At 47.4% G+C, this 23,511-nt stretch overlaps 1 protein-coding gene across 1 annotated transcript in view; it reads right to left on the minus strand.

Annotated features, from left to right (window-relative positions):
• The window catches only part of LOC122376197, a gene marked incomplete at its 3' end in the record, with an annotated part of 51,745 nt that overhangs the window by 15,570 nt on the left and 12,664 nt on the right, over positions 1 to 23,511 (minus strand). Inside the window, exon 4 of the mRNA XM_043355971.1 lies at positions 21,648 to 21,996. Coding sequence (XP_043211906.1) covers positions 21,648 to 21,996 — 349 coding nt within the window. The remainder of the gene's footprint in view (positions 1 to 21,647; positions 21,997 to 23,511) is intronic.

Genomic DNA, 23,511 nt, shown 5'->3' on the forward strand with positions numbered 1-23,511 from the left:
GCGGGATGCAGCTGCGACTGCTACTTCTAAAAGTGTGTAAAAGTCATGAACCTATCGGACGATAAGTCGTGATCTCGATTAACTTCGCCACGAGGTTGCGAACTTAACCCTAGAACGCCTAGGGGGGGGGGGGTTGTATCAACCCCCCCCCCCCTGAGGTTTTTTCGAAGTGCACGCTAAACGGCTTGTCGTAGCGGGCTGAAATTTTCAATACCCTCTGGGGCAACCTTTGCGCATCTTTTGCCGAAAAAAATTGATCGGGTCATGTCAGGTCACGGAGTTATGACGTCATAAGAGGTACAGCCTCCGGCCGGATTTTCACAAACTGAGTGCCAACGCCCGAGGTTTCCTGCCGGTGGTACGGACATCGGTTGATGGATCGTGATGAAACTTCCCATGCATGTTGGGGCAAGTATTGGCTATCATATGGTATAAGACATTTGACCGGGTCAGGTCAGGTCACGGAGCTATGACGTCACAAGAGGAACAGCGTCCGGTACTATTTTTGAAAAGCGCCCGAACCACTATTTTGCTAATTCTTGTCACCTTAATGGGAATATGCAGCAATATTAGCTTCTATAGGGAGCAAATGGACCTCCCAAATCCAAAAATACAATCAGATTTCAAAAATTTGAATTTTGATTTTTCGAATTTCTGCCGCCGACTGTGACCTTGCCGACTTCCGGCGCTCCCAACGCGCCATTTTTAGAGCTAGGGAAACGAAATACATACCAAACGATAGAGAATTGATCAAGGAACACGATAGTGAAGGTTTCAAGTCGATATCTCCCACCGTTTTGCCGCAATCGCCGCCGAAAGTTGAAAAAAGACTATTTTTCCGAAAATTTGACCTTTGACCGGTCAAAAGTAGGTCAAATGTTGACCTAGGACCAAAAAATATACCACCAATCGCGAGATCTCGTTGAGAGCAATCCGTTGGTTTTTTCCGCTAAGCTCTACGAGTCTCTACGAGCCGCTAAGTCGTTCGTGTTATGAGAAATGGCCTGGTCGTGCGAGGGTTAATGAAAATGTTCCTGTCGGTGTTCTTGTCCATGATCGGTCCGTTGTTTCTTCGTATTGTGATTTAACTACTGGGCGGGCAGAATCTATGCAAGTGTTTACCCAACAACCTGTTGAAAAACAGGACGGAATGCGACATGCCTTGACGCAGGACGGCCGGCGACTGTTGAAGGCAGCTAAAAATTGTTATGCGACTTGAATTGCGAGCGAATGTGCACCTATCAAAATGTTGGCGCATCAGAATCTGGTGCGTGAGCGTGCGTGTCAAAATGTGTTTATGTGACTGCATTAGATTTGTGATAAATGTATTGATATGCTACTTGCGAAGAATATACATTCTATGTGTACGCGACGTTGATTGCGTCAATATGACGAGATTGAACATGAAAATAACTGGCCCGCACACTGACAGGTATCTCCCATCGCCGCCATGCCTAGGTACCTACATGTTTGGATCATGCCTACTGATACTTTGATTAGGTAGTAAATTTTTAAGATAAAGTAATTATGTTCAGGTAAGTGAAGTTCTCCAATTTTACTCTTATTTGAAACGCTTAAGTAGCCAAATTTGAAAGAAATAGCTTTAGCGTTTGTCCCCTCACCTTAAAAATCAGTTTTGCCCGGATAAGGCCTGAGACCGCTATTGCACCCAGTGATTGGCAATGAAGACACGGGGTAAAAGCAGCTTAGGCTAGGCGCAATGGGGGTATGGGTACCATCATTCGAACAGCAATTAATTGCTGTTTGATTATCTACTGGGGCATTAACGTAATATTCAACTTTGACTGAGTTGTAAGCATTGAAATATAGTAAAAGTGTATGTTATATCGACCGATAACGAAAACAATCGCGTCAAAAGTAGCATAAGCCATCACTGACTTGTGACTACTATGCATTTTTAGAAACCTTACTTTGTGGGCTTTCGTATTCTGGTGGGGCATTTATCGAAGGTGTCATTTATTCATTAATTTTATTAGTTAATTATGGTGATACCACAATTTTGCCTAGTGCTTGCTTATCAAGACACGAGAAAAAAGTAGCTTAGGGTAGGCACCATTGAGGCATGCGTAACATCATTCGAACGGCAATTAATTGATGTTTAATTATCTACTGGGGCATTAACGTAACATTCAAATTTGACTGAGTTGTACGCATTGAAATATAGAAAAAGTGTATGTTATATCGACCGATAACGAAAACAATCGCGTCAAAAGTAGCATAAGCCATCACTGACTTGTGACTAACACACATTTTTAGAAAGCCTACTTTGTGGGCTTTCATATTCCGGTGGGGCATTTATCGAATGCGAAATATGTGCAATGATATTATTAGTTAATTGAAGTGATGCAATTATTTACTTATCAAATTATCCATTAAAATACCTATTTACATCGCGAGATGTATCATGAAATTAAGCTATAATACGAAATGCATTATTCTTAAATTTTCAGTAAAGGTTTCGTTGACGCATAACGTATCGTTACTAAATAATTTGAATTAACGTGCGATCCGTTGCGATAGTTCCGACCGCCCGCCGATGGTGGCGCTGGTGTCGCTCCGGCCGTTATGGCCGCGGCCGCCGCCTATCGTGGTGTACATAGAACAGGACCAGGGCAACATGCCTCGCTTAGTGAATGCACTTTTCTCAGAAATCTAAGAACTGAAAACATCGGACAAGAAGCTGAAAGAATAACAAGCTTTACCAGCACAAAAGGCACAACAATTCTCCCAATAGAAGGCCTAGCTAATGCTGGCTAGCGTAAATTAACGATGAGGAAAAGAAATTGAACTGGCCTGAACGTATTAATACGAGGGTTGAACCAAAAGCAGAAAGTCCAAAAGCATGGTTTTCAAGCACTTCGTCGTCATGAAGCGCTATAAGTTGGGTGAGAGATTCCATATGAGGGACTTATTGACAAAGCTTTGGAAAAGTCTCCCTTAATTGCATTTTCATTCACCATCACTTGGTTGAGGACTCATACCAAAAGCATCAACATGTACCACAATGATTAGTTGCCAAAAACACTGACTATAGGGTGACTTGAGTTGTAAGGCGTATCCACAATACATGCACGAAAACTTCCACCAATGCCTAACCACAAGTTTGAACCCAAACATCAGACCAGTATAGAAGAGAACCAAAGCTAGTGAGCTGTGTGGTAGTGACGGTGCCGTTTCTAGCACCCCGACCAGGAGGAGGCGTGCGCGGGTCGACGGCGAGCATTATTACGTGTGCAATTGGTGGTCGAGTGGGCAGCGGCCGGCGCACTGTGGTCTTCTTGATTAGTGTTTGCGTCGTAAGTCGCCACACTCAGTGGCTACAACGCGCGCTGACCGAGAGGGAGGGGGAGCAGAGCGGGCTGACCGCTGCTGCAATCACGCACACATAAACCGTTTTCAGGACGGTTGTTTTTGCTGCGTTGGTATTGTATTAAAGAATACCAATTCAGGCTACGTAGTACTAGGTGAGCCAAGACGTTGAACTTGAGCGAGAACATAAGCTTGAACATGCTTGAAAATGAAAGTTTTTTTCTTTGAAAACTGCCATGCAAATTTGGAGTAAAGTAACAACGCAGTTATGCTGCGTATGATCGAATTCTTTTCCGACGCCTTACAATTTTTGTTAGCATTTATCCAATTCCCGTTTATGGTAATAAACATGTTATAAGTATTATGAAATTAGATATTTGCTTTGATATAGTCAACACTGCAAGTAGGAAGCTGATGGGCACGATGTTCCCACCGAGCGTAAAAATACAGGTAGGAAGTATATCAGGTGGAATATGCCAGCCATCCCGGCAGCTCAATGGCAAAAGCAAGTGATATGTGATAACGAAAGGAATGGACTTTTAGTGACGAGATATCCTATTACTTTTCTGATAATTGAGGCAAAATTGCTAATAATGATAGCTGATTCAAATAATCAATGTAGTTACATACATATGGGGAGGGGCACATAAGTGACGTGGTATAACGGCGTAGGTGTTGCAGGTAAGCAATTGAGCATTGTAAGATTTTAAGTGAACGAGAGCATGACCTGAGTAGGCATAACATTACAGCACGGCCTGTGTTACATATACGTGCCTGTAATGATTAATATTGGAAAATCGTAAGGGTTTTTTGTTTTCTAAGCCCGCACGAGCAGTAAGATCGTAATATCGAAGATAAAAGCATAATATCTTGTGTATTTAACGTATTTAATGGTGGCAATATTTAACTTAGCAGAATTTTCAGAGCCTCATAAAACTAATGGCATTAGTTGCAGTGTTCAGAGCTTCTCACGGTTTCTCCCAATATCAAGAAAAAACAATTACAGAAACGTAGAGGCTTAGGTGTTTGGATCGGAAGGAAAGCAAATGACAGCCTGATGCGATAGATTAAGTAATGAAACAAAAAGAATATCCAAGGAAGATTCTAGCTTTCATTAAAATTGACGAAGAAAATATTTTTCGTGATAAAAAGAATGCTTCTCACAGTCCTTTCAACAATTATTCATGTATTCATCCTTCCGAAATACTATGCAGCACGTCAATCGTGGCGCACAAGTGGAGTTTCCCGTGAATTGCTTCAGTCCGAGTGACATTATACAAACATCCCAAAAGGCGGCTTATTGCGTCTCAGGCATTCGAAATGAACGGCGGTTGGCATTCACATGCTGGCAATACAATCAGGGCACTTTATTGTCGGTGCTGTCAGCGTTCCCCCCGGCGCACGGCTCGCTAAAATATTGGACTCGGGCCGCTGAGATGTTTGGAAATGATTTCGAAACAATAAGCCGGCCAGTCAGGGAGCGCGCCGGGCGGCCGTGGCGCCAGCCGGGCCCGCCTGTGACATGACCCGTCACACTGGGACGGCGTCATTTGCATGGATTGACCTCGAGCGCGCCGGGCCGCCTCGCACCGCGCCCCCAGAGCCTTGGATCGGTGCTAATCGGACGGGTGTTGATAATATAGATGGATCGGCGCGGTCCGGACAAATTTGACTCGATCCCGGGCGAACGGCAGGTGAAATTATCCCTATACGGCTGTTTGATGGCAGTGTGCGAGCGATTTGCTGGTGGGTGTGGGCATGATCATCACTAAATTAGCGATGACAGAGCACACCTGTCAATTCAGTGTGACGCCATAGCCGGGAAACATCTGCCGAAGAGGTGCATGATAAAATAAAGTGATGATGACATCAAAACCAAGAAATCATTTTTCTGTGAACTACTGAAAACGTTTTCTTAAAGCTTGTGAACAAGGGATTGGGGCGTTATAGATCACATACCAAATTTCCTGTTTTTGGTTAAGACCTCACCAAACAATCAGCATACCAAGTTAGAGTAATTATTGCAGACTAGCACCGCAGTATCGTAGTACAGCATGATGTTACGAATAGCTCTTGATTATTGGCATGAAACCAGAGCCACCCTCCCTTTGCTACCCAGCAGGGATAGTGGACAGTACCGCGACAAGCCCCGACCGGCAGCCTCTCACAGCCTGTTCAGAGCGGGACGGCGGCGCCTCTCCGCGCCGGCTTTTAGCGCGTCGTTTTTCTTGCCGAATGAACCGAGAACCAATCGATGGATGGAGGTTCGTCGACGACGACGGTCCCATAGAGCGGTGCTGTTCCGACGGTCCTCGTGTTACGGCTATATGATCGGTGCTGATAGGAAAGCGACGGGACTGCCGGCTCGACGGACGGACGGACAGGACAGCGAGGAAGCTTGGACTTCCGTGTTTTAATGGCTCTTCCTCGTCAGTGCAATGTTATCAGGGTGTATGGAAGTCAAGATGAGGAAACAGGTGGCGGCGTCACTAATAGGTATATCTGCGTTTATGCCTATATGTGCTGGTACTGCGCCACGATTGACATGTTGGCGTTCTGCAAAAATGCATAGCTCAAGGACATAATCAAGTTCAATTACACAGGATATGTTTTTTTCAGAACCAGTGGTTTTGAAATGAGCACTGAACATGTTTGCCAGTTTCAGGCTGCCTTTCGGTATAGTGGCATCATTTATTTTGTCTTTACCTAATCCGTAATGCCCACCTCCTCATTTATCCATTAGCTTGGCATATTTTTGTAGCGTAGCTAGTAAAGAGTCATAGAAAACGGACAAGCAGAGTATGTTCTGTTATTTTATCCCAGGCAAATCACTTATTGAGACAAGAATCAATTGCGCTTAGCGTTTGCGTGTGTCAGTTGTGCCAGTCTATGTGTATTCGTGCAGTTTGTTTCTGTGTCTGTGTTTGCGGATGCGTGATGTGTTTGTATTTGTCTGTCAGATGATCTACCGTGTCTATTATGTGAGTTTGTGCGTGTATGCGTGAAGGTTCTAGGTATGGGTGCACTGTGCGTGTGTGTGATCATCCCGGATGCGTACGAATATCTTTTTACCGTAAGCGAGAATGACGCACATAAATTTTAGTGGCGTGTCCACTGTGCGGCATCTTTTGAGTGCCGCATTCCTATTAGATATAATAATATCCTGTGGTGATAGACCAAAGCAGAACCTTACAGTCAAAAGGCCCAGACCAATACCGACCTAGCGCACCACACGGATGAGTATGATGGTTTGTCAAAAAGGTGATTTTTATCATCAAAGTAACCAACATCTTTCTATCAGGGCTCGGCCGCAGCGACAGCAGACTTCATGAACAGGGCCCAGGACTCCACCTTATCCGCCAGTAACAGAAGTAGTTTTATACAACAGCAAAATGATGCCGTGAAAAGCATAAACGTCTGAATTAAGCCATTTGCTAAAAACCAGCAGAAAGGGGGTCTTAATTAACCCGCACCAAACATTACTTGGCCGACGTATTCCATTTGATCTCCAATCTATGCTATCCGCACGGCATACATCTCGTACTCGGTATGCATTATTCCCGGCCTTCGCTGCCCCAGATTCTGTGTAGCCTCTCAAGCGAGGTGCAGCTACCAAGGCAGAATTGTAAGGTGTTGGGCGCCATATAGCAACCACACATGATGCCGCCGATACGCCGAAAACACCGAGATGAGGCCCGCAATCATCAGACGAAAACAACAAATGGTAGCTAGACATATCATCCGTCTGAAAAGCGATGTAACGTTTCTTGCAATTTGAACACATTGGTTACCCATTTTCCAACAAGCCAGTACGCCCGTAAACCAATCCCAGAATTCCTGAAAGCGTCACTTGAAAATTATTTAAGTACCTAAATGAAATGTGGGCCACAGAGGTCCATCAGACACTAAAAAGTGAAAAAATGGCAAAAGGAAGCTTATTAGGCTAAGAAGATATGTGTAGTTGATGCTGCAACAGTCAATTTTGTTAAACACAGGTTAAAGTAAAATAAATACATTAGAAAATAAAAATATACATAAATGTGAGCACCTAAAAAGCATGTAAATACGCATAAAAGCCAATAAAAGCCAACATAACCGTATACCTGCAGTGAGGGATGACGCAATTGTTCCTATGAGCTACTCCTATAGTTATTATCGAAAGTGATGTTTTATTTCATACAGTGGTGGAGCTCATGAACGTCCTCTGTTTTGCAAACATAAATAACCGGGTCATGCATGCTACAATTGCAATCCACAACAGCGAATTCGCCACGCTGACATTCTCAGACTGAAAACTAAATATTGGCCCGGCACAAGACATCTGCAGTTTAATTTGGTTGTCAGAGAGCAGAAGTGGGCAGCACCATTTTGTCCGGCCTCAAAGCTCGTAACTCTTCCATGTGCCCAAATTTATTGAAACATGATAGCGACCGTTCTGTCTGAATTTATGGACCAATCTTCTAAAATAAAATACATTTGGAAACATCATGGCAGATTAACTAACGGTTGGCTGCAGATGAAATCAGGTCTCAAACGTATTACATCATACGTCTCCCGGGGTCGCGGACGTATGTGATGTAAAGACGGTGACAGGGTCGAGTTTCGGGCCAGACAAATAATGGAAAGGCAATCTATCTTGAGCATAAAATTGTCACCGAAACCATCCATTTTTGGAGGCTTTTGTCAGCACACAACGACCAAAATCCGTTATATCGGTGAAATGTAATTGTAGACCCGTGGCGGCAATTCAAATACCAGTATAACATACTTGAGCATGCACTATGCAGGCATGAATGCCTCGCTCAATTACAGCACTGAACTTTGTTTTGTACAAATAAGGAACTCTCAAGCACATTAGATCGATATAAAAACAAACGTTTATCATCAAAAGCAACGACACATAAAATAGGCTTGAACAAGACTTACTCAATGCCTAATATCGCGACCTACCCCGACCTTGGATTGTTATGTCCCATGACCTACTGACCTGGATCGAACGAGAAGAACAGAGGCTGATCCGACATCCTCGGAGACCGATATTCCGACCAGGAGGGCATTTAGCGACCCGCGCGGCGCCGCAGGGCACAGGTCGCCGGGTCACGAGTCCACGGGTCAAAGGTCACGGATCGTGGGTCACTCGATGGCCCTCTCGGACGATTTGCAATCAGTTTGTTGTTGGAAGCGTGTCTTGTAGCAACAACATCAATCGACGAGAGGTCCGCGCTGCACAAACACGATAAAATCCGGATGTGATTTCCGTCCAGTTTTGGCTCTTCGTGGCAGCTTACGTAGCCAGCAGTTCAGCTCAAACCTGGCTCGCGTATAACACTTCTGGAAGAACACCTTGCCACCGTCAGGTATCGTCCTTCACTGTTCACCTCCTCGCTCCGTCCACGCAATCAACAAGCGTCCGCCAACCACAGCACGAGGAGCTTCGTCAAATTATCGTCAGCGAAAGTTTTCACGGCCACCACTTCACAGCACCGAACCGGTGAACGAAAACTAAATCGAGCACAGCGGCAGCTCAAGTCACGTGGTCCATAGGTGACATCCGGACGTCGAGGGTGACACCAAGTGACCTCAGGTGACCTCAGGTGACCCCAGGTGACCTCAGGTGACCTCAGGTGCCCCGGGCGAGTGCAGGGTCACGCGGCTGACCTGGGCAGGTCCCGGCGTCACCCCCAGTCTCGGCGTGCCTGGGGAGCGACACTCCGACGCGGCCGGCCGCCAGTCGGAGCAGGGAGGCTGTGTTCAGGCCGAGAGCGACCGACAGCGGCCATGAGACGGCGCAGGATGCTCATGACCCCGGCGCAGCCCCTCCCCCCTCCCCGACGACGCCGACGGCGTCCCCCCCCCCCCCCGCGAGGGGAAGATCTAACAGGGCAGGATTATCGGTGATTTTGAAGGTGGCGCTGGATCAGGGGGCAGGGGAGGGGCGTAAGAGTGAGATGTGGCGGAGGTTGCAAATCACTATCAGGAAATGTCAGAGGTCGTCACTGATGCTGAAAGGAAGGTCACGCAGAAAAGGTCGTCAGCATCAGCCGAACCGGCGAGTATATTGGAGTCAAATGGCTAATCAGCAGGGGAAGGAACCGTGGAATGAGTCCATACTTCCTGGAACTGCGGCCTAGAGCTTAATGATGCGAATGATTAATTAGCCCATTACGAGTACTGAGCTCATCCTTCAAGTTTTTGTGCATTTGTGTGCATCAAATGTTGACACGAAATCATGTGCAGCTTCGTACTTGTTACATGATGCCACCGCGGGGGGTATTAATGTCTTGACATACAAGAATCAAACTCAAAGTGGTTATCTGCATCGAAAACCAGTCTTTATTTTCATTCGGCTAGATTTGTTTTTCAAGCAGCCTTCCATTTGCGAAAACTGAAAAGCCATATTTTAGGAACTATACTTTATCGTATAGGGGAGACCCGGGAGGTATGGGCCCCCTGGAGGTATGGGCCATCGCAGTTTTGAAGAAGTGTTGCGTGTTTTTACACATTTGACCGCGTAAACTGGTAGCAGCCATTCCGTTATACAACCCACGTGATTTTCAAAATCTTCCTCAGTCTTCTTTGGCAATGAGCGGTGATAAAGCGTTTTTGCCCTCTTCGAGTAAAATACTGGACATACAGGAAATTTGTGATAGATTTGAACCACGCTCGTTTTATGATGCCAGACCAATGCTAACATTAAGTTTAAAGCATGCAAATTAAGGCTCGATAGAATATTTGAAGCTTTCTTGCAAGATTATGAGCTGAGATGCTACACAAATTCTGGCGTCCTAGCCGGGAGGTTCGGGCCACCCACCCCCGTTGACCAAAAATCAATAAAAAGATGCTTTCATGAAGTATCATCTTCAATGAGTTTTATTTTTGTCGCGCAAGGTTGAAAATCTAGCTTCAAATTTCATTCGAACTAAAAAATATTATATGCTTTATTTCATGGTGCATGAGTGAGTTTACCAAAATACATATGTGCCCAAGTGACCTCCATGAAGTAAGCTGTTCGCCGCTTTTGCGGTTCCTGGGCTCTAAGAGAGATCAAGGTAGATAACAGCTACGAGTATTGTTCTCATTGTCGAGAAAAGGATATGAAACATGGCACCGGCCCATACCTCCCGGGCCATGGCCCATACCTCCCGGTGTATTTTGAGGGATCGAAAAAGCGCATGATTTATTAAAAGTTATCTCGAGACAAAATAGTTGATCCCAGATGCCTAATATCAGGCACACTTTGCAGGCGAAAGGCAATTTTACGTGCACAGAGTGAAATACCGGGTGTAGTCACTGCCCACTGGAAGAAAATTGCCTTTTCACAAAACCGGCCCATACCTCCCGGGTCTCCCCCCTACTGTTCATTGTTATATGCGTGATAAGCATGCTCATGACATATAACAAACGGCGCAAGGTGTACGTGCTAACAGCGAGTAGCGACTAAGCAAAAAGGTTGAGTTATTATCGTAATTTATTCAGTTGATTTTCCTTTTGCTTTGAGTAGCTCATTTCAATTTCCCAAACCAATCGTGATGATTCTTTCGTTCTTTTCTCAATCCTGCTTTCAAGCATCCCCAGTTTTTTTCTCAAACGGGCCACCTTTTTATTTTAACGCAACAGCCAGTCTCCCTCTCAGATCCCGCCCTAGTGCCCCCGTGAAACAGTCCCGATACCCCTCCCCACCAGTCCCCACTATCCCCCTCCCCCCACACACACACGCAGTCGACGGGAGCGGCCACCCCTGCCCGACGCCAGCAGTTGTAAACACGGGGTTCGGACGCCGACAGCGTGCGTTCTGTTTACACCGACTCCCGTCGCTGCCGACGACCGGCTCCCGTCGCTGCCGACGACCGGCCTTCGTCGCTGCCGACGACCGGCAAACTGTGCCACCGGACGGTGCTGGAGAGAGGGGAGGGAGATAAGAGAGGGAGAGAGAGGGAGAGAGGGAGGGAGAGAGGGAGGGATGGAGAGAGAGAGAGAGAGAGAGAGAGAGAGAGAGAGAGAGAGAGAGAGAGAGAGAGAGAGAGAGAGAGAGAGAACGAGAGAGGAGGAAAAGTGACAGAGACGGAGACAGGGACAGACACAGAGACAAAAATATAAAGAGAGAAAAAAAGAAATTGGGGGTAAGGACTGAGACTAAGAAGGAGTAGGGAGCAAAGGAGCAACGGCTACTTCGCCGAAGAACAAAATCAGATAATGGAAGAAGGGCAAACCGTACTTGAGGACGAAGTAAAAAGAGCGTTAGCCCGAAGAAGAGAGCATCGACCAGCGCCCCCACCTAGCCCAAGAGACACTAGACAGTAAAATCTGGCCCAGTTAGGGCACCACCCCAGACGCCTGGCAGCACTGCCCACTACGACGCTTCTGAGAACGCCCTGAAGAGCCGTGTAATGCGCACGAGTTGGGTATCGTTTGACAGATGGGTTCCCAGTGCCGGTGGCACCGGTGCGCCGTACAGCAGCCAGGTCGGGCCGCAGTGGGCCGATTTCGGTGAACAGTCTACCGCCCCGCTCTCCCGCCCCGCTCGCCCGCCCCGCCCCGTCGAGCGGCTCGCATTCGGAGAGCTATTGGTACTCGAGTGTGCGCGGTCCCTAGCGGTCTGATTCAGTGTGTCATTACGAGAGTTAAAACAGCGAGGATTGGGACAATGTATCACGGACGCCGGCCACTCGGAGAGCGGGGTCGGCTGGCCGGTCGGCGGTGGCGGTCAATTTCACGCCGCTGTTAGGGGTCACGAGAGCGCGCCCGAGGGGTGACCAGCTGGATGAGCGGAACGGGTCGATAGAGGGGTGAAGATGTCAGCCCGGCTGGAGTGTGGCATATTACTGTGAGAACAGGAAAGAGGATCATCCTTTTCTGGCCTGACATTTTGTTCCACTTCAGGATGTTTTGCAGATGAAAAGGGAATCAGTAAGAGTGTTCTTGAAAAAAAACGTGCAAATTGTGATGTCGTTTAGAAAACTCCACGGAAAGTGCGGTCAGGGTAAGGGTAACAAAAAAGTTAGGAAAATTTCACAAAGTGGTAATTAAAGCATTTGGATTACAGTTAACTTTGCGAGGGTAGAATTTAATGAGCCAACAAAAAAGAACGCAGAGTTTCGATCGTCGCATCCGACAAATGAAACGAATATCTGTGGATGAATATAAATGATAAAAAGGACGTTCAAACGTGAAATCAGGAACAAATACAGCTGCATCTGACGTATGAAAGGAATCAGCGAGAGCGGAGCAAAATTAGTTTCACTCGGTGTTGTGTTACGTGTTCAAAGGTATGCTTCAGCAGCGAACAAGTTTCATCTAATAACGCCCTCTGGTTGTCAAACATTACTGCGCAAATGTAGATTTTATGTAACAAAACAAACATGCCTGATGCACAGTTTTCGGACCGATGAAAATAAAGTTTATCGAAATATATATCGAGCCGTGTAAACAACGCAAAAAAGTTCATTAAAACTGCAAGCACCACTCGGCATAAAAAGTCAACTGTGAACTGATTGATAAGGATAAGAAAATAGCCTTGCTGTGACTGCTAAAATGATACCATGAAAAAGGGGACGATGAAGGCAGACAAAACTCAATGACTTCCAAAACATTCACGCGACCGCAGCCGATTAATCAGCTGGCGAAAACTACCGGTGAGGTGGTGACAAGGTTAGCTAGGAAGGTCATATGTCATTTGAGGCTCTACAAGCGATTCTTGAAGCATGCCTGGTTTTAAAGCGACTGGTAGAAACATGAACCGATCTGGCCCGCTTTATGGAAGTATTTATTTTGCCTACACGATTTCGCCTCTCAGTAGAACGTTGCTATGTCGTTATTTTCATGAATGAGCGCAAAAATATATAGGCAAGACAAGACATAAAAAGCTGGCCGTCGAAGATAATATGCAATAGATTTAGATTGAACTGAAAAGTATAACAAAGCTATGCCAAATAGTAAATGCGCTCACTACGTAGACCATAATCATTGGCATAAATATGTATAGTTTCATAAATGGACATGGCACAAAAAGACAACAAGATGTTGGTCGACGTTTTGTGAAAGTCTAAAGATGATACTTATAATACAGCATAACACTTCTCAATAAGCATATAAATAAGTCATACAAGTAATGTAAAACCACAAAGCACTGCTGTATTTTCTCGATCACCATTACAGAAGTTCTCCGGGCCAGAAATTTCGACCGGCTAGCTCCCATAGGACATAACAGTCACTTAGCTGGAGTGTTCCTGGCTATATCCTGACATGCGGTCCCATGACATGTCGAGTTTCGCTCTCGACTCTATAACCGATGTTTTCGGCTGTGGCTGTCTCAAATCCGATCAGAAACAAATTGGAATCAGAAACCAATCACCGTTTGCCGGGCTGACCTCAGCAGGGCGCTGCGATGCTGAAATAAGACCTCTCTACATCAGCTGTCGTGAGCGAACAGCCCAACATTCCAGTCAAGGATGACCGCTGACTCTTTTAGTTCATAGAATCTGAGAATGCACCATCCGCATCTTGAACACCCCAAGGATGGAACATTCGAATTCACAAGCGCTCATAAATGACAGCATACCGCCAGCACACCACAGGTCGTGATTAATTGGTGAATAATTCAAAGTGGCTCCATGTCCTGTATTCGGCCTCCAGCTGCCCATTAACACACCATTAATTAGGGCGGCTCTCGGCCGAGGCTCGCCCACCAGAACTGCCAACAACAGTGCGAAACAAGGGAAAGGGAGGGAAGGGATCGGTGTCTATTTGTACGCTAAGTCAAACAGAATGTTGGCAGATCTGTCGTTAGGAAAGGTAGGTATGTGCTCATGCTGAGAATATCACTGAAAGGCCAATACATAGATTCTGAAGGAAGTCGGTAACAATCAGGATGGAGAAAAGCTGCCACCGGTAAAACAAAAAAAAAATGAATGTCCAAGAATCTAGTTGTGAGCGTACACAAATGTTGTTGGGATTTTTATAACACGATGGGTCCAGCGTTTGGTGAATGAGAGCTTATGCTCATATCACTTCCAATGCAGGATGTAGGCTGAATTTGATATATGTTTTCACTGCACATTAGCCCGATGAATTGTGTTACATTTGAAATGCAGTGCAAAGTAACATTCATCAGAATATTTGGCAGTTTGTGGCATATGTTCAGTATTATTATATTATCAATTGCAGTTTATATTATATTATAAATTGCACAGTTATTTGGCATAACTGTGCAATTTTACCACGTTGTTTGCCTTAGCTCAGTCAGATAGCAGCATCATCACTACCGCCTCTCGTGGAACACACGTGGGTGCGTCCCAGACCCACGCGCTTAACTTCGGCTCAACTTGAGCTCACCAATCACCGTCGTCAAACTCATCAGTTCTATGATCAAACGTCCATCTTTCCTGACGAAATTTGACGGTCGGCGCCGCGTCCACGCCGGTTCGAAAGCTCGTCAACTTCCAGCGTCATTCTTTCTTTCTTGGAAGACTGTTGTACGCTACTGTGATCTCTTTTCTCCGCAATTCGCTTCTGTTCAATGCTTATCCTTCTTATAAGCAGCCACCCATGGCATGGCCATCGGGTATTTGTTGTTGCCTGTGGTTGCCTGTGGTCAACCGTGGAAACCAGGAAACCATCCGTGTTAATCTGCGGTTAACCGTGTTAACATGCGGCCAACTGCACACACTAGAGGTCAGTTTCACTCACAATCACGCCCACTAGAGGCCACCTGCGGTCACCTGCGACTACCTGTAGTCACCTTTGGTCACCTATGTCAATTTGTGCTCACTAGAGATACACAAGGGTCACCAGAGCTCACCAGGCGTCACCACTAACCACTGTCGCTCTCACACTCCGTACGTCACGCCGCACCAGTCACCACTGACCGAGTGACGCACCGTGACGCACCGTGACGCACCGTGACGGCCGTGGCGGCCGTAACGCTCTGTCACGCTGGATAATCGGTTCGCCGTACGCCCCCAATTTGCATGCGTCGGTGATTGACACGATGGGTCCATGCCACCTGGCCTTACGATGAGTCAGAGAGGGCGGCAGAGAAGAGAAGAGGAAATGAGTATAGAAAAGACAAGGAGAGGGCTGGAGGAGCAGATGGGACGGGCGGTAGAGGTGAAGAGACGGCTGGATGAGACGGGGAGACGGACGGTAGAGCAAGGAGACAGGTAAAATAGATGGGGAGGATGACGGCAGAGCTCTGGAAAGAGACGGCAGAGACGAGAAAGGCGAGAAGAGAATCAATAAGTGCTGGCTGTCAAGAGTGTAAAAATGAAGATGCATGGGAGAGAGAGAGAGAGAGAGAGAGAGAGAGAGAGAGAGAGAGAGAGAGAGAGAGAGAGAGAGAGAGAGAAAGAGAGAGAGAGAGAGAGAGAGAGAGAGAGAGAGAGAGAGAGAGAGAGAGAGAGGAGAGAAGTAGAGCAGTGAGTCCTGCTTGCTTACAAGAAGTCAGCACTTAGACTTCAGAGGTGCAATTGACAGCTGCAAAGCGTAAACTCAATGAATGTCCAATGTCCGTCTCTGCGCGATATGTCCCTTTACCAGGTATGTACGGGTAGAAATGTATCGAGATCTGCCCGACCTCCAGAGCATCCAACAGCGCGGCGTAGGGACCGCACCCACCCTCGTTCCATGTTTACCCGTGCCAGCAGTACGACATCCTTCCAGCCGAAATATCCCCAGCTGTACGAGGAGGCGGCGGCGGCGCCCCGATAAGCCCAGCCTTGCCGCTCTGTCGGATTTACACTGCAGCCCGCCCCGCCAACTCGGCACTGGGAGACGGCTCAATCAGCGAAATATCGCGCCAGCTGCATTCTCAGTTTCATTTAATTCAATATTTTGCATAGCGGATGCATAAGCGATAAGGAGAACTAAGTTTCTCAACAAATAAAGAATATCAGCAAGTGTATCCGTGTGCTTTTATGCTTTGAAAGCGAAGCTGTGTGAATTATGGTTATAAGGCGGCTTGCATAAAAAGAATCAAATAAGCTAAACGCACACGGCACAATTACCTAAGGATTATAGAAAATCCAGAGTGTTTTCATAGAGTATGTGTATTCAGATGAGCCACATTACTCTTTTAACGCAGTCGTTATGCTGGCATTTCCAGCAATTCGCTTCGCCGAGCCTCCCATTCCCCGGCGACCACTGGCTGAGTGGAAACAAAAGCGGCTCCCTCCGCGTCCCGCGAACCAGCGGCACAAGCCTTCCCAGATGACGTCTAAAAAGAGAATCAATCTCGGCATAAGTGAAATTGCTGCGGCTGGGCACGTCAGGTTGGACGACTTGGCCTCGCAGACCCGGGCTAGCAGAATGTGCCGGAATGCCAACAGCTTGCTTTTACACTCGTGATCGCGCTGCTCCAATTTGGCTCACCGCCTCACCGCTGACGGCAAGGCATGTTAGTTACGAGCAGTGTTGCGCGCCGGTATTATAATTCTATGGCGCTTCTATCGGCGGACAAATCCAGGGGATTCATTGCCATCGACAGGGGTTTGAACGGAGTAGCGCCGATTGCTAGAGCCGGAGAGGATTTCTAGAACGTTGAGTACCATCGAGCAACAGAAGCGCATAAGATGATGGTCGCCTCAGTTATGTATTGATCTGCTCGATATTAGGCGGGTCTTGTGCGCCTCTCACATAACATCGGTCATTATATCATTTTCATGATTTGATACCGAGGAAAACATGCTCTCGCAACGCAAACCGACGCACATGATATAGGCAGAGGAAAATTGCAAAACATATAGCTCGCTACACTGAGTTTCCTTACACCCAGGTACTGTTTCACGGTGTATTGCTGACCATGATTGTGATAGATTATAAGCGCGAGCAGATGTCATATCAGCTATTCATAAATAATTCCAAAATAATCATGTTCTATCAATCCAAGCATCCAGAAACAGCCAGCCAGAAACAAGCCAAGCATCAGCAGCTGGTAGTCATGACAGGTATCTTGTTCATATACCGCCTAAAATTCCCCATTTATCACCTTCATTTAACATTTTGACACGAGACTACCTAATGTATCGAGCCCATTATAAAACACCCCAGCTCTGAACCATCCCTCCCCATCTCCTCATTTCCATGTTTGCGAGTAGTTTCCACCCCCGCTGACGAGGCGGGAGGTCGCATTTACAATCACTCTAGCTTAGAGCACTTCCCAGTTGTCTGCGTGAGTCAGCTGACCCCTGCGACACGCATCGGTGACCTCTCACCTGCTTCAGTCGACCCACGGGCCACGGCACAGAGAGACAACTCCGGCAGGTGGGCACTCGGCATGGTTACCGTCCTGACCTCGCAAATTGACGGTTGTGAGTCCCCCTGCCCGTCCAGCTTCGGTAGTTCTCAGTGTTTTGGTGATGGTCGTTTTCGTGCCATGGATGGGTGGCTATGACGGTAGTGTGGGCGGGGACGCAGGGGGAGGGGCAGACAGGTGATGGAGGAGGGGGACCCACGTGACCTTGTGCGATGTGTAGGGCCCAGCTGGCCTCTGACACAGTCAGCTGATTGCAGGTGCAAGGGTAACCCGTACACTGTGCAGTGCTTGACGGCAACGGGAATCTTGATAGAGATAAGACATGGGAGTTGTAAGGGTGTGTGGGCGGGGGAAGGGGGAGTGAATCGTGCACAACTGGTGTTTATGTATCTAGGTGTATGTCGTTAGCTCTACTGTTTTAAGATCAAAGGTCCTAAGGGATTAATATTCATAGATAGGGTTCCAGAGTCAGGTCTGCGACACATTGCGCGAAATCACCAATATTCAACCGCAAATACCGCCAAACTATCCAAAGGCTATCAAGTGAATTATTTTGTCATTAGTGGCAGCACCAGTCCGCAAGTGAGATTGATGTATGATGCTCCCTAATCTACCTTTACTGATTCGGTGACGTTATGTGTAATGCGGCAGATTATCGGGTTCAGCCCAGTGCGTGGGAACATTCACTGCATTTGACTCCACGATGTGCAGGAGTCAGGAGATAGCCAAGGTATCACAGGCAACCCAGTTATATCAGAATACAACGGCAGATTAGTTGCGTTCCTTACGTTTCAGCGTTTCACAACGAACCAAAATAATAAATGCTGCCCTAGAAATGTTATAACAGCTTGTACGCTCTCTTTTCATCCGCCAGGGTTCTGTAAACGACTGAAAACACCACGCTGCCCCTATTACGCTAAGCAGTTTCACCAGCTACAGCAAATATAATCGAAATATAAAGCATTGCTTTCAACATCCTTTCACAAGACTACAAAATAAAGCCCCGTACACTTCATTATTTTTCCACGGTAAGAGTGGAACTTGAATACCCTGCAGCTCCCCGATCCGCCCTCCACTAGCGGCGCCGTAGACGACAAATATTATATGAAGCACGTCGTACGAGCGGTGCGCCGCTCCTGGCCGGTGGTAAACTTTGCTTCGGAGAGGAGGCTGGCAGAGAATCGGGAAATCCTGGAGAACGCCCCAGGGAAAATGGGCCGCACACTCATCCGGCCTGTGCAATATCTCATGTGCACTGTGCACTGTGCAGTGTACAGTGTACACTGTACATTGTGCCAAGGCCATATATGTAAGCATTGTGCGATGCGTCCAGCATTCTCAATCCTATAGCCTATATCTTAGATGAAGCTATGTATTTACAAAGCAACAACTATTTTTAGACGAATCAAAAAGGTATCTTCAAAGCATTTTCAGTTTAAATCTTCAATAACAACATTATTCATTTAATAAAACCACATTTTCTTCCAGAACGTTTCTGAGTAAATCACCATCGTCAGCCCACCATTCACCATAAAGCAGTCACAGATACCTTCCTCACGCTCACGTGCCAGTGTGTGGGAGTCGCGACCGCTTCCCTCCCACACCTGACACCCGAGCGTCGAACGTGGCACAGAAGGGCACGCGCCGAGTGGCGGCGTCACTTCTTTACCGCAGCCCATGAATTGGTAAACAAGAGTCAAGGTGAGAGGTCAGAACGAGCTGGGCTGTCGTCGAGCTGTGATGAATTCGTGTTTCTCCGACGGCGAATAGTAATTCGCTGGCTGCTCGGCCTAGACGGGCAGGCGATGATCGCCCCCGTCACGCTTGTGGAAGGTGGGAGTGATGAGGTGCGGGAGAGTGGTCCCGAAGAAGCTATCGTCGCGCCAGGCACAGGAGCGACTGCGGGGCCCCGGAGCGGAACAACCGAGAATCAGAGCTTACAGTTTCGGCCGGTAGGAGCCGCAACGAGGACTAGTCAGCAGACTGTGAAGTGCGAGTGGCGAACAATGGTAATCACGCAGCACGGCATGGTAACATCTGACACCGTTCCGTGCTTCTCTCCTCAGGATACAGAAATCCTTTTCCTCCACGCCGCAACCCCCCTCCGGGCTGGACAGGCAACTTTATCTCATGCGGGCTGCTCCCTTGGAGCGGCACCGCTGCTCCCGAGGGAGCGCACCCCGTAGCCGGGTGCAGTGAGTGCCTTGGGGCTGAGTGGCTTGTCCTCTGGACGGGCTCAGCCCCGGCGACTCACTAGGGTGCCTGCCCAGACCAATGTCTCCCCCTATATCCTATCATCATCCCGGCTCTGAACTGGTCTAATTGGACCGAAAAGGCCTAACCCAACAAAACAAAACAAATAACATCTGACCCGACTGGAACCAAGACTGACGAATTCAAATACCCAAGCATTTAGTTCACAATGCAGGAACTGTATGCGCTTTCCGTGATAGGGAATGGGATGCCGAATGCACCTTGCCGACTTACCGTTGAATTATAAATGTGCCTACCTACCTGCCTTTACCGAACGGTTTTGCCATTTCTGTACATGATAGAAATTACTTATGATTGATCAAGAGTGACTTATGAAAATTGATGCAGCCTCTCTATGCAACTGAATTTCACCGACTAATTGTTAGCTTGATTTTGTCAATTTAACCGGCAACATTAACAACGCTCCTTCCATAAGAATGTTCCTCAGTGCCGAGGTGTCTGAGTTTAGTACATATAAAAAGCAATTCAAAATATACAACTTCTGATCTCAGTTTGCAATGATAATGTATGTTGCCAGGCGTACGCATGCTGAATAGTTATACTCACGTCGCGAAGGAGAGCATTGATATTGAAGCCGGATCGTGAGGATTGCAGTGAAAGAGCTTTAAATCCCACATGTAGCACCGATCCAACACTTGAGTGCCGATCGAAAGCCATCCCATCAGTGTGACATGCCGGTGCATTGAACAGGATTTGTTAGAGCACTGGGCGATGTAATCTGGTATCACCATCTGGCAATAGAATGCCTATAGCAGCTGCCACCTAGGGGCATTGCACTGATCTGTCGCTGGGTGCAAATATGTACTAGAGGATATTTTCTAATTTACTGTGGTACCTAGGTGGCAAAATATTGCTTAATAACCTGTTCCTCTAACTTCCGAGTGTATCATTGTAAAAAAATATTTATTATATATAACCGTTAAAAGATCACTTGCTACCACAAAAGTCAGCGCCTAATCATTTGACAAAGTAGTCGGCAACTTTTTGCCAAGTTGGAGTGGCGATATCGGAGAAAAGGTTGATAATCTTTAGAAACAATGCATTGAGCGCAGAAGCAGTGCGCAAACTTCACCAAATACCAAGAAAATTTAGTTGAAAGGTCGACACTGACCCCTAATAGTTGGAATACTCTACGCGTTGTTATAAAATGAAATCAAAGCTCTATTTGCACTTCACAAGCCTGCTATAGTGATTGTTCAAAAGCAGCAATATTTTATCAGCATACTGAGACCTGCAAATGCATATGGAGCAACTCCTGTGGGCAACTTTAAACAACAGGCCACAACTTCAGACGCAGACACCGCACCAGCCTATCTCTGTCCACGCATCTTTCCCGTGTGCCGGCTTGTCCAAGTTTAACACCACGTGACCAGAACACTTGCATTCGAGATGAGCGCGAGCACAACTTCTGCGGACTACTTTGCATACCGGCGGTGACTCTGTCCCGGATCTGTACCAACCAGTGGGCCGGCATCAGAACCTACCGCACGGCCTGACCTCTGCCACGCCCCTCCCACGTCCCCCTCCACAATGGACGCGACATTAGGACATAACCTATGGCACTCAAAACCAGACCACCCTGGTAAGAAACTATAACCTCTCAAAACTAAAACTTTTCACAGGGCCTCTGTGGTGCGTGTCATACAGCGAGTCAAAAATAACAACCTAGCACGTGTCTCCCTCTTCTTAGCAAAGGTGGTTGAATGCTGATGATTTTTTTCCAAACCAAACGTACTTTAAGAGCATCAAGCCCCGCGAGGCCTCACCATCGGGCAGGAGTGCCGCGGGGACTGACCTGATTCGTCCGACTGTTCCACCAGCTGCTGGGCCTGCTGGTAGGTGACCGTCATCAGGTCGAGAGCGGCTCGCGCAGAGTCGTCGGGCCCGATCCTCGCCAGCACTGTGGTCAGGCTGAGGCGACCTCCCCCCGCAGTGGACTCGTCCGACAGCACCGGGTTACGGTTGGAGTCGAGCGGCAGCGCCTTGGACTCGACCAGGATGGGCACACGCAGGGCGTGCTGAAGTGCCTCGGTGACGGCCAGAGTGTCTCCTCCGCCGCCTGTGTCCAAGATGAAGATGCTGCTGGAGGTGGGTGGGTCGACGGGCGCGCGCCGGTGGGACGCCGTCTCCGTCACGGTGGCCGCCTGCGGAGGAGACGCAGTTAGACGCTTTAGTTTAGGACGTGGTCTAGAAACACAGAAAGACAAGGAATCAGGTAGAGTGATGATGGGAAGAGTAGTGGGAAACGGCTAAAGGCAGGGACTGGGAGATGGTTGGTCGTCGAAATAGTAAACGGAAAGAGGTCAAACGCAGAAATTAGCTACTGCCTCGTATTTAGGACAACTGGATCTTTTGAAACAAGTTGTATCTAGTCGTAAGCTTCTTACATGCTTTACCTATTACTTTCGAAAAAAAATTGAAACGCACTTCAAACAAATTTGCATTCGAAGCTGTCCAGAAGTAAATAAAATTGTATCAAAGTTCTTAGTAAACCAAAAATAGCGCGCGACTAGAGTACATATGGGATATTTGACCGAATGGTCATGATCTCCGGCCGACACACGCAGCTCTCCGTTCCATACCAGACATCACCACCAGCCCTGAAATGGCGTGCACGGTTCACTCGACCATAGTAAGACAGGTGGCTACATTGGGACCGGCCCACCCCTCCATTGTCTGAGACTGGGTGAGGCGGAGTCAGAGCGTGCCTCGGGGGACGCACCGTTCAACCGTCGCTGTCAGGAGCGACGGTCGTGTCCTGAGCGTGCGTCGGCCAGCTACGAGCGTGAGTGTCGGCCGTGGCCGCCCATATAATCCAGTTAGACCAACTTTCGGCGCTGCAGGAGGCGTGATGGTCGTGTTTTTGTAGGGAGCAGAGATTTTCGACCGCAGAGGAGAGGTGCAGAAGAAATACGGGAGGGAGAGAGAATAGAGATGAAGAGAGAGAGAGAGAGAGAGAGAGAGAGAGAGAGAGAGAGAGAGAGAGAGAGAGAGAGAGAGAGAGAGAGAGAAGGAGAGAGAGAGAGAGAGAATGGAGATTGGAGATGAAGGGAAAGATAGAGACAGGGAAGAGACAGAGAAGGGAATGACGTCCTTACCCAAACGATGCAAGAATCATAAGAGTCAAATATTATAAAATTATTGAGTATTAGGAGACGTTAAGAAGAGCAGAGCAAAACAAGGCGTAATAGTTCACCAACACCGATCATAGCATCAGTTTGCCGACGCATACTACCCCTGACTAAACGTTTCTCTGACACAATGATCTATAATTGCATCTATCATTGTATCATTGTATCAGATACACCTATGATCGAGCCAGATGTTAGCTGGAATGGGACCAAGCCAGGCTGCATTCATCTAATGCGGCCTGCAATTACCACTGCAATAAATATGAGATAGTTGCATCGGTATGCGTAAAGAAGATAGGTCGTTCACACGAGTAATATCACATGAATAGTTGGCTGGAATATCGATAAATGAACGATCAGAGAGAAGCGGGATGAAGACCGTGCACAAGTTCGTCTTATTTTCACCGGCCAATGATTTACGGCACAACGCTTCTGCTGGCAACGAAGAACGCACGCCTCCAAACTGACAAAGCGGGACAGAGACGTGCCCTCCATTTGAAACAACTCTGATTGGAGCCAACTAAGGTA

Source organism: Amphibalanus amphitrite, unplaced genomic scaffold (genome assembly GCF_019059575.1).
Source record: "Amphibalanus amphitrite isolate SeventyFive unplaced genomic scaffold, NRLGWU_Aamphi_draft 002050F_arrow, whole genome shotgun sequence".
NCBI classification, from domain to species: domain Eukaryota; kingdom Metazoa; phylum Arthropoda; class Thecostraca; order Balanomorpha; family Balanidae; genus Amphibalanus; species Amphibalanus amphitrite.